The 11,666-nt window shown below is 43.0% G+C and overlaps 2 protein-coding genes across 2 annotated transcripts in view; both read right to left on the bottom strand.

Annotated features, from left to right (window-relative positions):
• Window positions 1-163: 163 nt before the first annotated feature.
• On the bottom strand, window positions 164-5,266 carry LAMTOR3 (late endosomal/lysosomal adaptor, MAPK and MTOR activator 3). Its single transcript, XM_027635526.1, has 7 exons — window positions 5,206-5,266; window positions 4,844-4,897; window positions 4,600-4,634; window positions 3,904-3,962; window positions 2,876-3,009; window positions 1,741-1,804; window positions 164-1,011 (listed from the first exon to the last, which is right to left on the bottom strand). The coding sequence occupies exons 2-7, from the start codon at window positions 4,850-4,852 to the stop codon at window positions 938-940; spliced, it is 375 nt and encodes a 124-aa protein (XP_027491327.1). The 5' UTR covers window positions 4,853-4,897; window positions 5,206-5,266; the 3' UTR covers window positions 164-937.
• Window positions 5,267-6,886: 1,620 nt separating this feature from the next.
• The window catches only part of DNAJB14 (DnaJ heat shock protein family (Hsp40) member B14), a 28,155-nt gene continuing 23,375 nt past the window's right edge, over window positions 6,887-11,666 (bottom strand). The window contains exon 8 of the mRNA XM_027635524.1: window positions 6,887-11,138. Coding sequence (XP_027491325.1) covers window positions 11,014-11,138 — 125 coding nt within the window. The 3' untranslated portion in view covers window positions 6,887-11,013. The remainder of the gene's footprint in view (window positions 11,139-11,666) is intronic.

The following is an 11,666-nucleotide window of genomic DNA, read 5'->3' as shown; positions in this document are numbered from 1 at the left end:
CACAGGACTGTATCTTTACTGCCCAAGTGAGAGACATCCGGGTTAGTTTTCAACCTGTAAACTTCTAGATTTTGTGCATTTACAATCAAGAGACCTGTTCTCAGCACAGGAAAGCTGACGTGCTGTGGGGTATTATGGTGCAACAGAAGAGTGGACCAGGCTCTGTCATTTAAAAATACTGTATTTTATTTATATTTACTTATGAAAACCTAAGAGTAAATGAGCTGAGAGTGTCACCAGTGATGAAGCCACACAAAGACTGAGACATGAGATCTTCACAACCATATTACACAAAAAAACCTGTGAAGAAGTGAGACATGGTTTGGGTGCTTTCAGCTGGGCATCAGGAAACCTCCTAAAGCGACAGCTTCCATAGAAACAGCTTTCTTCTTAGTGGAAGCAGGATGCAGCTAGCATCCAGATTAGTAGCACACCCTTGCCAAAGCATCACCCATGTAAGAAAGCCAAGATATTTATTGATTGTACCGACACATCACTGCTAATAAACCTGCTCTCCCAATATGCTTTCAACCATGTCCTTGATCACACTACACAACTGATCTGCTCTCCACCATGTAGCAGTGGCCGGCCTGAGGATACACCCTGCTGTGTGCCTGGTTCCCTGTAAAGCAAAGGATCTGTGGGTTGCTTGTCTGAGCCAACAGCGTTGTGCCGATCTGGCTCAGCTAAACTCCATGGGAGCTATTTTGGTGGTCTCTCCAGTACTGCACAATACAAGAAGCACGGCCTAAAGTAACATCCACCTACAACACACTAGTAGATCATTTCAGATTCAGTACTATGTACAATTTACTCTTACTTAGTATACTAAGGAGCTGTGATATTTCTTCTGAGACGTGTTATTTGACTGATGATTATTGAATCCTTCTGTCCACTGGGCTGCAGAGGAATGCTGCACTCTGGCTATACCATTAGGTTAAGAAACTTCAACAACCTGCCTCAGTTCTTCAAACAGGGGCGTGAGCTCCTTCTCTAAACTTACAATCAGCCCTGGAAAGAGAAAAGAGACAGAACATTCCATCAGACAACATCACTGAGAAGCCTCTCTCTAAAGCCTGCAGCTCCCTCCCCCTCCCAAGTCAAAGGCAGTGTTTTTCAAAACATGAAATGTTTTACTTGAGCTGTTCACCCTCCATGGGAACAGTGTGCAGCACCTCCAGGCAGGAGGCCTGCAGCCCCCACCACTAGCAGAGGCACACCCCACACAGTGCAGCTCTCCCCCACTATCACCTTGCTGCTTCCCACAGCTACCAGGGCCCAAACAGCTGTGCCAAAATCCAGTGCCTTCTGCTCATATTCATCAGCCAGTGCCATCATGAGCAAAGCCAGGTGCCTGGCTGAAGGAATTCCCCACCCCACAGAACTGAGAAGACACAGCTGCACATTACTGCAAAATGTTAACCTGGAACTGACAGAAAGAGACCGAACAACTGGTTTGTACAGCACAGTAATTGCCAGGATAGCAAACACTCTCAGGTAGCAAGAGTAAGGTTAGTCACAGGAGAAACATGCTTCTAGAAGAATAACTTCAGCAAGTCACCTAAAATCTCTGAATTTTTACTCACACCTTTCCCTTCTCACCTTCACAATATGCCGACAAAATTCACAGCAGGAGCAAAGTTATTACAGTTTGAAGTGAATTCAGGTAATTTATTTTCAATTACTTAAATACCTGGGCCTTAAAAGACTGCAATATTTAAAATGCACGTGAAGACATACCGGTATTGGCATTGCTGCTAGCAATGAAACTCACTACCAAAGGCAAGCGATTGAACTGCACCACCTGCAAGGAGAGAGAACAGTGCTCAGACAGAAGCTAACGCATGTTGGATGTTGGAGCTCTGATACAAATTCTTTTGGAAAAAAGCAGCCTTCTCAGTTCAAAGGACAAGCAGGAGTGAGAGCCACAGGGATGACTTTTCAGTTTATCTGTTTCTCAAGATTAATGGTTAAAAACACCAACAGAACTTACACCACAGTACAGGGAGCTGCATGGGAAAAGCCTTCCCTCCCCCTCCATGTTCTACAGTGTGTTGTCCACCAGAAACCCAATTCAGCTGCAAATGCTGCAGAGTACACCATGGAGGCCACACTCTCCAGAGGAAACAAGAGGGCAGGTAGCTTTATCATTTTAAAATACTGTTCCCTATACAGAAGTATCTCTTCTTCCATTAATAGGGAAGTGGAACCTTGGGCATAACAATAAGCTACAGCATCAAGAGAATCAAAGCAGTGTACTCCATGTGTGTAAAATAAGTCATTGACCCATTTATTATCCAAACAAAGCTTGATACACTGTAGGCTAAACTGTTTGTCAGTTTACTGCAGTCATAACAAAAAGCTCTCAGGACCACTAGAATTTGAGAAGGAGCAGAAACAAAGCAGGTGACGGATTATACAAATATCAGTTTGTGAACAATGTGAGTGGTATTTCAAAACTTTCTCACCTCAAAGTCACACTGGTAGCAAGATTAGCCATGAAGTAGGCTGCATGTACTTAATTAACTTTAGGTGTCACTAATTATAAACAAATATTGTTTATAAAGAGAACATAAACCCTTCATAACATATTCTGAAGGCCATGAGTAGTATCTGCTGCAAATTCATGATTACTACCTGTACAGAAAACTTTCCCATTTTCAGTGAGTAAATCTCAGTTTTGAGAAATATAAGAGAAGTTTAATAAATAGTGTGAAAGTTTGGCTTACCCATTTAAACGGAATAAGAAATAAACTGCAATTACTTCAACAGCAGCCAAATAGATACAAAAGATTAAAACACTCTCTCTCTCTTGCTCAATGTAATATAGAAACAGCTCAGGTCACTGAGGACAAAGCACACTCAGGTTACTCACCTGGTACGTATTGTAGTAGCAGATGATACTTTTGTTTTTAGAAAGTCCTAATTTACTGCCCTGATCTGTGGCAAGGGCAAAGGTGGACAGAAAGCCAGGTCGCAGTGCATGTTCTGGAGCATTATCATTGGCAACTAGAACAAAACGAGAAAATTCTTATCTTTACATGGCATCTCTGACTGCATGCCAAGCCCTTAACCAGCACAGTGCTCTGCCAAATGCAGATCTGCTGTTGGGGAACACACAGCACATCTTAGGTGCTTCCACAATTAGCACAAGACAATCTTCATGAGCAATACATCCTTTAATGCTCTGTATGTGATGAAAGCTCATTACACCAAGTGTCCTTCCTGGTGTACCTAAGAAACAGTCTTTTCTTTTAGGATGCAGAGCCTGTGCTGATGCCCCTTGGGTTCTGTGTCCCTCACTGTCTGCACCCATTCCAGCCTTTGAATTGATTACTGCAACACAGTCACTTGACTGTGAACAGGTAAAGATGTGCGAGTTCTGCTGGGTGTTTAAATACTTTTGGGGATTAAAAAAAAAAAAATCTGCAGTACTCGAACCTCTGTATCTTTAAACTAGCATACTCACAACATAAAAGCATCTTGAACAAGAAATGCAGAAGATAAAAACTACAGTACCAAAAAGCAAACTAAACATATGTAACAGCTGGATGCAACTGTTTCTGAGCACAGACCAGCCCAGTCAACAAAATACTGCTAAGCTCTCTCTAGTACTCAGTATCAATCAGCCTGCGAGTGACTTGAAGATATAAGGACCTTATAGCATTGAAACTCCTTTGACCAAGGAAAACTTCCATGGACTGCAACTACTGAGGACACAAACAGATGCATTTAAAGAGGTACATAATCAATTACTGAACTTGAAATAAAAGTCAAATTTAATTCTTCCATTTGGTATATTCAGGTATTTGGCATAACCAGAGAAGATTTTGCTGTACTTCTCCACCCCCTGCTGTTCAATCACGATTTCAGCTGTAGGGTACAGCAAGAAGCTGAAGTTACCTTTGATAACAGGCACACCGTCTCTGTCTGAGACCACAATAGCATGAAGACCTTCAACACTGCAAAAAAGACAAAAGAAGGATGATGAAGAGAGACCATTTTAAAACCCCAGTAATTAGTAGCAAAGATTTTTTTTCTGAACAAATGTGCAAGGAACGGGGAAAACATGTTAAAAATCGATGCCTTCGGTAATTTAATGCTTGTTCTGTGTAGTTCAGACAGTACAGTTCTGGTGCTCCCAATAATATGCAGGATATGTAACTGCTGGAGCAAGCCCAGAGGAAGGCCACAAAGTTGATAAGGGGACTGGAGAAAGTTGGGGCTGTTCAGCCTGGAAAAGACAAGGTTGCGTGGAGACCTCACAGCAGCCCTCCAGTGTCTGAAGGAGGCCTACAGGGAAGCCAGAGAGAGACTCTTCATCAAGAACTGTAGCGACAAGACAAGGAGAAATGGGTACAACTTGGAAGAGGGAAGATTTAGGTTAGATATTACTAAGAAATTCTTTACTGGGAAGGTGGTGAGGCACTGGAACAGGTTGCCCAAGGAGGTTGTGCATGCCTCAGCCCTGGCAGTGTTCAAGGCTAGGCTGGATGAGGCTTTGAGCAGCCTGGTCTGGTGGGAGGTGTCCTTGCCCATAGCAAGGGGGGTTGGCATTAGATGGCCTTGGTCCCTCGCCCCGCAGAGACCCAGAGTTACCTCGGCAGCTTCTTGTACAGGAACCGCTTCAGGTCCTGCGGGCAGAGACGGGCACCGCGTTACTCACCCGCCCGGAGGGGGCGGGGGAGCCCCCGAGCTGCCTCCCCGCCCGACCCCAACATCCCCTCTCCCCGGCGCTGCCTCCCCGCCCGGCCCCGGACGGACCGGGCTCGATCCCCCCGACTCCCGGCCCCCGCCAAAAGCCTCCGCCCCCGTCCCGCCCGCCCCGAGGAGCCACACTCACGTCGGCCATGGCTGGGGCCCGCCCGGTGCTGCTGCCGCCGCCACCTCTGCGGGCCTGAGAGACGAGACGAGAAGGCGCCCGGTCAGCAGAGGCGCGGCCGCCGCCCCGAAGGAGGGGAGCGGCGAGAAAGAGGGAGGGCGCGCTCCCTCCCCGAGGCCCGGCCGGCCGCTCCCCCCCGCCCCGCTGCCGTGGTAGAGGCCGCTCCCACCCGCCCCAGGAGGGGAGCGCGGTTGGGCCGAGACCACCGCGCACCCGGGAGGGGTGTGTATGCGGAGGGGGGCAGGGGGGAGAGGTGCGGTGCGGCGTTACCCTGCCTGCCTTGTCTTGTCTTGTCTTGTCTTGCCCTGCCCGCCCTGCCATACCTGTCGGCGCCCCCGGCGCGCCCCGCTCGGCCCCGCCGCCGTTTCCCCTCGGAGCCGCTGTCACATGATGGGCGGTGCCGCCCTCCCAACCCCGGAACCGCTTCCCCGCCGCCTCCGCCCCGCCCCGGCAGCAAAACAAACGAAACCAAAACCAAACCCTAGGACTGCAGTTAAAGGAAAACAACAAAAAAGAAAAGTCCATTTCTGCCGAGTAGAGCCACTCCCAGTTTTACTCTTCATTTCCCCTACTTTTGGATCTAGTCTATCAAGCCTAGTCTTCTATTTAATCTTCAAAACCTGAAGGCTGATAATTTAACAGCTAACGTGAAGAATTAAAATAGATGAATCCAGTAGATGCCCACAGTGTAACAATAGTAATGGCACATCTGTTTTTAAAGTCTTGTATCAGAATCAAGGACCCTTCATGGTAGGTCCAAAAAAACCCCCCCAACCCTGCTCAGCCTGTAACAGTGCTTTTTCTCTAAAAAAAGAGCTGCTACAGGCCAAGCACAGAGTCACAGAACCAATTAGGTTGGAAAAGACCTCCGAGATCATCGAGTCCAACCTATGACCCAACACCACCCTGTCAACTAGACCATGGTACTGAGTGCCAGATCCAGTCTTTCCTTAGAACACCTCCAGGGGTGGTGACTCCACCACCACCTTGGGCAGCTCATTCTAATGTTTAATCATCCTTTCTATGAGGAAACTCCTCCTAATGCCCAAACTAAATCTTCCCTGATGCAGCTTGAGCCTGTGCCCTCTTGTCCTGTCACTAGTTACCTGGGAGAAGAGGCTGACCCCACCTGGCTACAACCTCCTTTCAAGTAGTTGTAGAAAGTGATAAGGTCACCCCTGCGCTTCCTCTTCTCCAGGCTAAACAACCCCAGCTCCCTCAGCCGCTCCTCATAGGACTTGTGCTCCAGAGCCTTCACCACTTTCATTGCCCTTCTCTGGACTCGCTCCAGCACCTCAATGTCCTTTCTGAATTGAGGGGCTCAGAACTGGATACACTCCTTGACGTGTGGCCTCACCAGTGCTGAGTGCATAGGGACAATCGCTTCCCTGGTCCTGCTGGCCACACTATTTCCTATACGAGCCAGGATGCCATTGGCCTTCTTGGCCACCTGGGCACACTGCAGGCTCATGTTCAGCTGCTGTTGCCCAGCACTCCCAGGTCCTTTTCTGCAGGGCAGTTTTCCAGGCACTCTGCTCCCAGCCTGCAGCACTGCATGGGGTTGTTGTTACCCAAGAGCAGCATCCAGCACTTGGCCTTGTAGAACCTCATCTGTTTGGCCCTGGCCCAGCAGTCCAGCCTGTCCAGATCCCTCTGCAGAGCCCTCCTATCCTCCAGCAGACTGACACACCCAACCAGTTTGGTGTCATCTGTGAATCTACTGAGGGTACACTCAATCCCCTCATCCAGATCATCAATAAAGACATTGGACAGGATGGGCCCAATACTGAGTCATGGGGGACACCACTAGTGACTAGAGCACTTACCTGAAGATTTTGTTTAGGTGCCAGTACTGAAGCATGAAACAAAATGAAAAAAAAGGTGCTCACATGGGAATTGCTGATGTTTCCTAAGGTATAGGTCCAGTGAAGTTTTTAAATCTCTTTTTAAGAAGCCCAAAACAGAGATAAGCCACTTTTTTGTAAGTAAGAGAGGAAAAGCTCGTTCAAAAAGACAAATTTATTTGAATACTGAGAATCCATACCTCCTTCTTAATCCAAGCCATGCAGACACAGCAATTTGATAAGGACTTGGTCATATCAGAGAGATACTTAAAAGAGAACCCCATAAAATTACCTTGTGTGAGCTTCTGGTAGTATTTTGAAAATGCTACCTGGGACAACCTTGGTCCCCTTGTTTATTAAAATATGCCCTACTATACACTAAAAATGTTTAAAAATGCAACTGGCTTTCTATGATTTGTAGGCATCATGCTCAGTGATGAATTTTACTTGGTTCTCTGTCACATTATGAATAAAAGCTATGCAAAAGCATCTGTGAGGTGGCTCCTGTATTGCTATTAATGGGAATTTAGTCTCCCATCCCAATGACAGCTTTTCTATACATGGAACAAACAAGAACTGAAGGAAAATGTATATTCGGCATGAAGGGTAACATTGTAACTAAACACTGCATTTTAATATTATTTCTAAAAATGGGGAGAAATCCAATACTCAAACCTAATTCCTGCTAGACTGAGAAGTCTCACAATTATCCTGGAGAAGTATGCATTAATATCTATTATTGATATTTTATTTCAAGTATTAAACCGATCTCATCTCAACCCACAGGTTTTACCTTCTTTTCAATTCTCCTCCCTGTCCCACTCTGGGGATGTGAGCCGGTGGCTACAAGGTGCTTATTGGATGGCTGAGGCCAAACCACAATAAATGGCCTATTTCTTTCCTATATGTATTACATTATATTACATGTTAAGTTATAGTTTCACAAATTCATATATTACCTGTTTCTTTAAAAACCAAATGTCTGCTTTTACAATTACACTTTCCTTCTGGTTTCTTTGACAGAGCTACAAGAGAGAATAACAATTTCTTAAGGAATGACTGAAACTTATGGAACATACAACCTTAAAATAATGTTCCTGCCCTCCCATTTTAATCTTTTTACAGCATTCATTACAAAATTATATTGAAAATTTTTATCATTTAAAGTTGTCTCTGCTACGTATTTAAATGCATCTGTTGCATTTTAGTGCTGTAATATTCTATGTTTTCTTGGAAACTTATTAAAGAATCAAGACTCTTTTTAAAAAAGTAAAAAATTCCAATTTAGACTTCTTATACCTAAACAGGGAACTTGTAGGGAAATGTTGATCCGATGTGAACACTGAACTCGCTTGTGACTCACAATGCTCCATAAATAGAACACGTACTGATGTTATGTTTCAGCAGATGCAAATCATCTCCCTTTCTCATTGCGCTGTGTCAAAGATTCATGCCAAGATTTTTCACTTTTTGCAGGACTTTCCTGCTTGCCCTTTTAAAGGAAAAAGTCAAGAACCCATGCTTGTGTTATCTTTAATAAAGAGTAAGGAATCAGTAGCTAAAAAAGTTGAGGGATTTTTAGCCAGGCTGTTCAAATACAGTTTTTTTTCTGAAGAAAGGTCATTAGAAAAGATTCGAGTACTCTGCTCTCTTCAATTTCAACCATGAGAAAATTAGTTCTGAACTTTTCAGCAGATTCCTTTAACAAAATCAGGGAAGATAATGACATTTCCAAAGAAAAAACTTTCAGACTTGAGGAAAAAAGTAACAATCAAGAGAAAAACACCATTTGGAATATTAAAAGAATGTTTGCAGGTCATATTTAGAGCAGTTTAATCTTTATACTGTCATAGCATCCTTTTGCACATTAGTGCATATTTCAAAGTGTGCAACTATTCAACCTGTTCAATACTGAGTAGCATTTTCCCACCAGTGTAAACATATCGTTTCCTTCTTTGAAAATGCCAACTGCAATAGACAGTCAGATGAAATGTAGCACTTTTAAACTACTGGGATGTCCGTGGTGCCATAGGACACAGCCGCTGCATTATTCCCTTCTGCTGAGCAATCTAACCAACCTCACACAGCTCAGCGTCTGTCCATTTACCTACTTCTCACCTGCAGCAGAAGAGGCTGCAGGGCAGACATAGCCCACAGTATTATTAGAGCCAGCTTTGCTAAGACCATCTCTTCACTCTGACTTCACTGTTCTGATATTTGACAAGTGTGTTATATATCCATTTTCCTATTAACTAAAATACCACCTGCAAGATCAGACTCATTTGTGAATGGGAAGGCCCAAGTACTTGTTAAAGCCTTCTGAACAATTTTCTTCTATTAAGAAGACACAGGAGTACCAGTATGTACTTTGATAGTTTGTTTTCATTAGTATAATTACAATACATTCTGGACATTTACAAAATCCAGGGAATCATGTTTTGTCCATAAATTTCTATTGCATATTTCAAACGTTTGGATGCCTTTGCATTACTTCTGCACCCTTTTACTATAGTCTTAGAAAGGACATCCAGTACAGCAACCCTTTTTTGTTGTTGTTGTTGTTTCTGCAACTTTTAGTTCTGCTTAGTTAAAAGCCTGCAGCTAGTCTCATGTCATACCAATTCAATAGAAGATATTTCTGCTGGGACAGTTTAGAAAAGGGATACATGCAAAATGATTTCTGGGTCACTTAGAGCAATCACATTTAGCATATCTGCAAAGTCATATCCTGCTCTAGATCAGGAGGAGTTGCAATGAAGTCAGTCAAAGTATTTAAACTTCCAGTTTTGGAGGAAAATTTGGCTCCACGTAAACTTACAGCATTGTTCAAAGATAGCAGTTTTCTCAAACAAAAAACACTGCCCATATTATGAGCTATCGGCATTCTCAAATACAAGAAACATTCCCCTGCATAACACTGTTAAAATGTAAAAAACATCAGCTACTGAACCTAAAAACATTTTCAACACACTTTGATAAACTTTAAGTACATTGTACTCAGCTGCTTCAGAACACCTCTTTGCATCAGCAGGTGTGGCAACATGTAGTTTCCACTTACACGCCACTGAGTTACATGATCTTGTGTGTAGGAGCCAAACAGTAGGTTTGCTCATTTCTAGGAAGTCAGTCCAGCAACATTCTGGTCCCAAAAAATGCATTCCCTGGTAGGCCTCTTCTGCCTCGGGACCAGTGACAGAGCTCTGGCCATAGGGGCACACTGCAAAGCAGCAAAGCATTTAAATAGTTGGCAAAAGGGTTGAAAGGCACATACCTTGTCCTTAGCAAAATTTCCCTGTTCCACTTGCAGTGCCCATTGAGGAATGAGTGTTGGGACCTAGCTTGAAATAAAAATGCAGCAAAAAAATGGAAGCCTGCCAGGAAAAAAAAATAGTTTTTTTTTTTAATATAGTTTTAAGATTTAACTGTTGCATGTTTTTCTCTGCCTTTCCAGTGAAAATTAAGGAAGCTACGGATGCATGTTAACCATATGTATGGATTTACTACTACCGGAATACCAAATGGTAGAGCAGCTGTGAACTGTTGCAAGTACTAAAAGCAATGTTTACAATGATCTGTACAGCATTTGCAAATATTTACTTTGAAAAGAGATTAGTGTCATTCTGAAGTTTTCTCAGCATTGCTTAGAAATGCTAAAAAACTACAACAGCTAGACTGCTACTCTACACCAGATCAATATACCCCAACAGATATTTAGGAATTATATGCCGTTATATTTAAAAATACCAAGTTCCTCTAAGCTGGCAAACCTAGAAGATTTTACATAGAGTTAGAGATAAAATATTAAAAATTATTGTTTTAACTCCACACACTTGACATCTGAATAGGAGTAATGTAATCATACTATTTATTCCATCAGTGAGACAAAATGTAGTATGGAACTAAATTTCTGAGATTTTAAATAGAAAGTCATTTAACTCGTATATACACAAAGTGTTCTTTCCACAGATATTTACATGGCAAATATGTTAGAGGAGAACCACTATGACTAAGTCTCTACAAGTACAGCATCCTTTCTGAGCTATTCTCTCTGCTGAAAGAATTCACAGAAGCTTTGAAGTAAAATCTAGACAATTAAAGTTACCTATATTTCACAGTAGGTAAAGAAGCCATTAAATAATATTTCAGCATAAGGTTTCTGGAAACAGCTACACAGTAGAGTTTTACATCCACCCTTCTTTTCCAGCAGCATTCATGGTGAAACTAAATCTCTTCTTAATTTACAAGAGAGATAACAGCATACATAAAGATGTAGTGTACAGCTGTAGCTCATCCTCCTCGATAGAGGCTGGTCAGCCGTTCTAGTTCTTTGCAGTTCTCCATGGACATGGACTCTGCCTTCTTTCGGAGACGGTCGTCTCGATATACTTTTGCTGCATAAAGTAAGTCTGTTTCTTTAAGGAAAAAAAGAGAAAAAGATTTTTTTGGTTAAAAACTGGACACTTGGCACATGACATATTCCTGCTTAGAGTTGTACAAAACACCTCAGGTTTAATCCTTGCCCTTTTTTCTTTCTGTCTATTCTAACTTCTCTCGGACATCACCTAAACAGCACTGCTACACTTTGCTGAATCTTGATAAGCATTGCATCTTTTTGAGCAGATAAAGCCATAACAGCCTTTGAGCTCCCTCACAGTTCGTATAGAAGCACCTGATTAAATGAAAAACCCAAACCAAAAAACCCCAACAAGAACAAAGCAACAAAAAGTCCCCTACAGCTACTGTCAGACCTAATTAAACAATAAAAATATAGGCCACACTCAGTGATCTTGTATATTATTGGGAGCTGTAACATCTTGTCTATGCCCAAAAAAATCCATTCTGAATGTTAAGCCCTTTACTTCAACTGATACTGCTTCAGTGATTCAGAGGTATTAATAATTAAGAACTCTCTGTATTATACTGGTGTTCAGCAGCTTGAC

Source organism: Corapipo altera, unplaced genomic scaffold (assembly GCF_003945725.1).
Source record: "Corapipo altera isolate COAL_440 unplaced genomic scaffold, ASM394572v1 22b, whole genome shotgun sequence".
Lineage (NCBI taxonomy): Eukaryota > Metazoa > Chordata > Aves > Passeriformes > Pipridae > Corapipo > Corapipo altera.
Note: the sequence above shows the minus strand (reverse complement) of the source record. Positions and strands in the feature narration are given on the sequence as shown.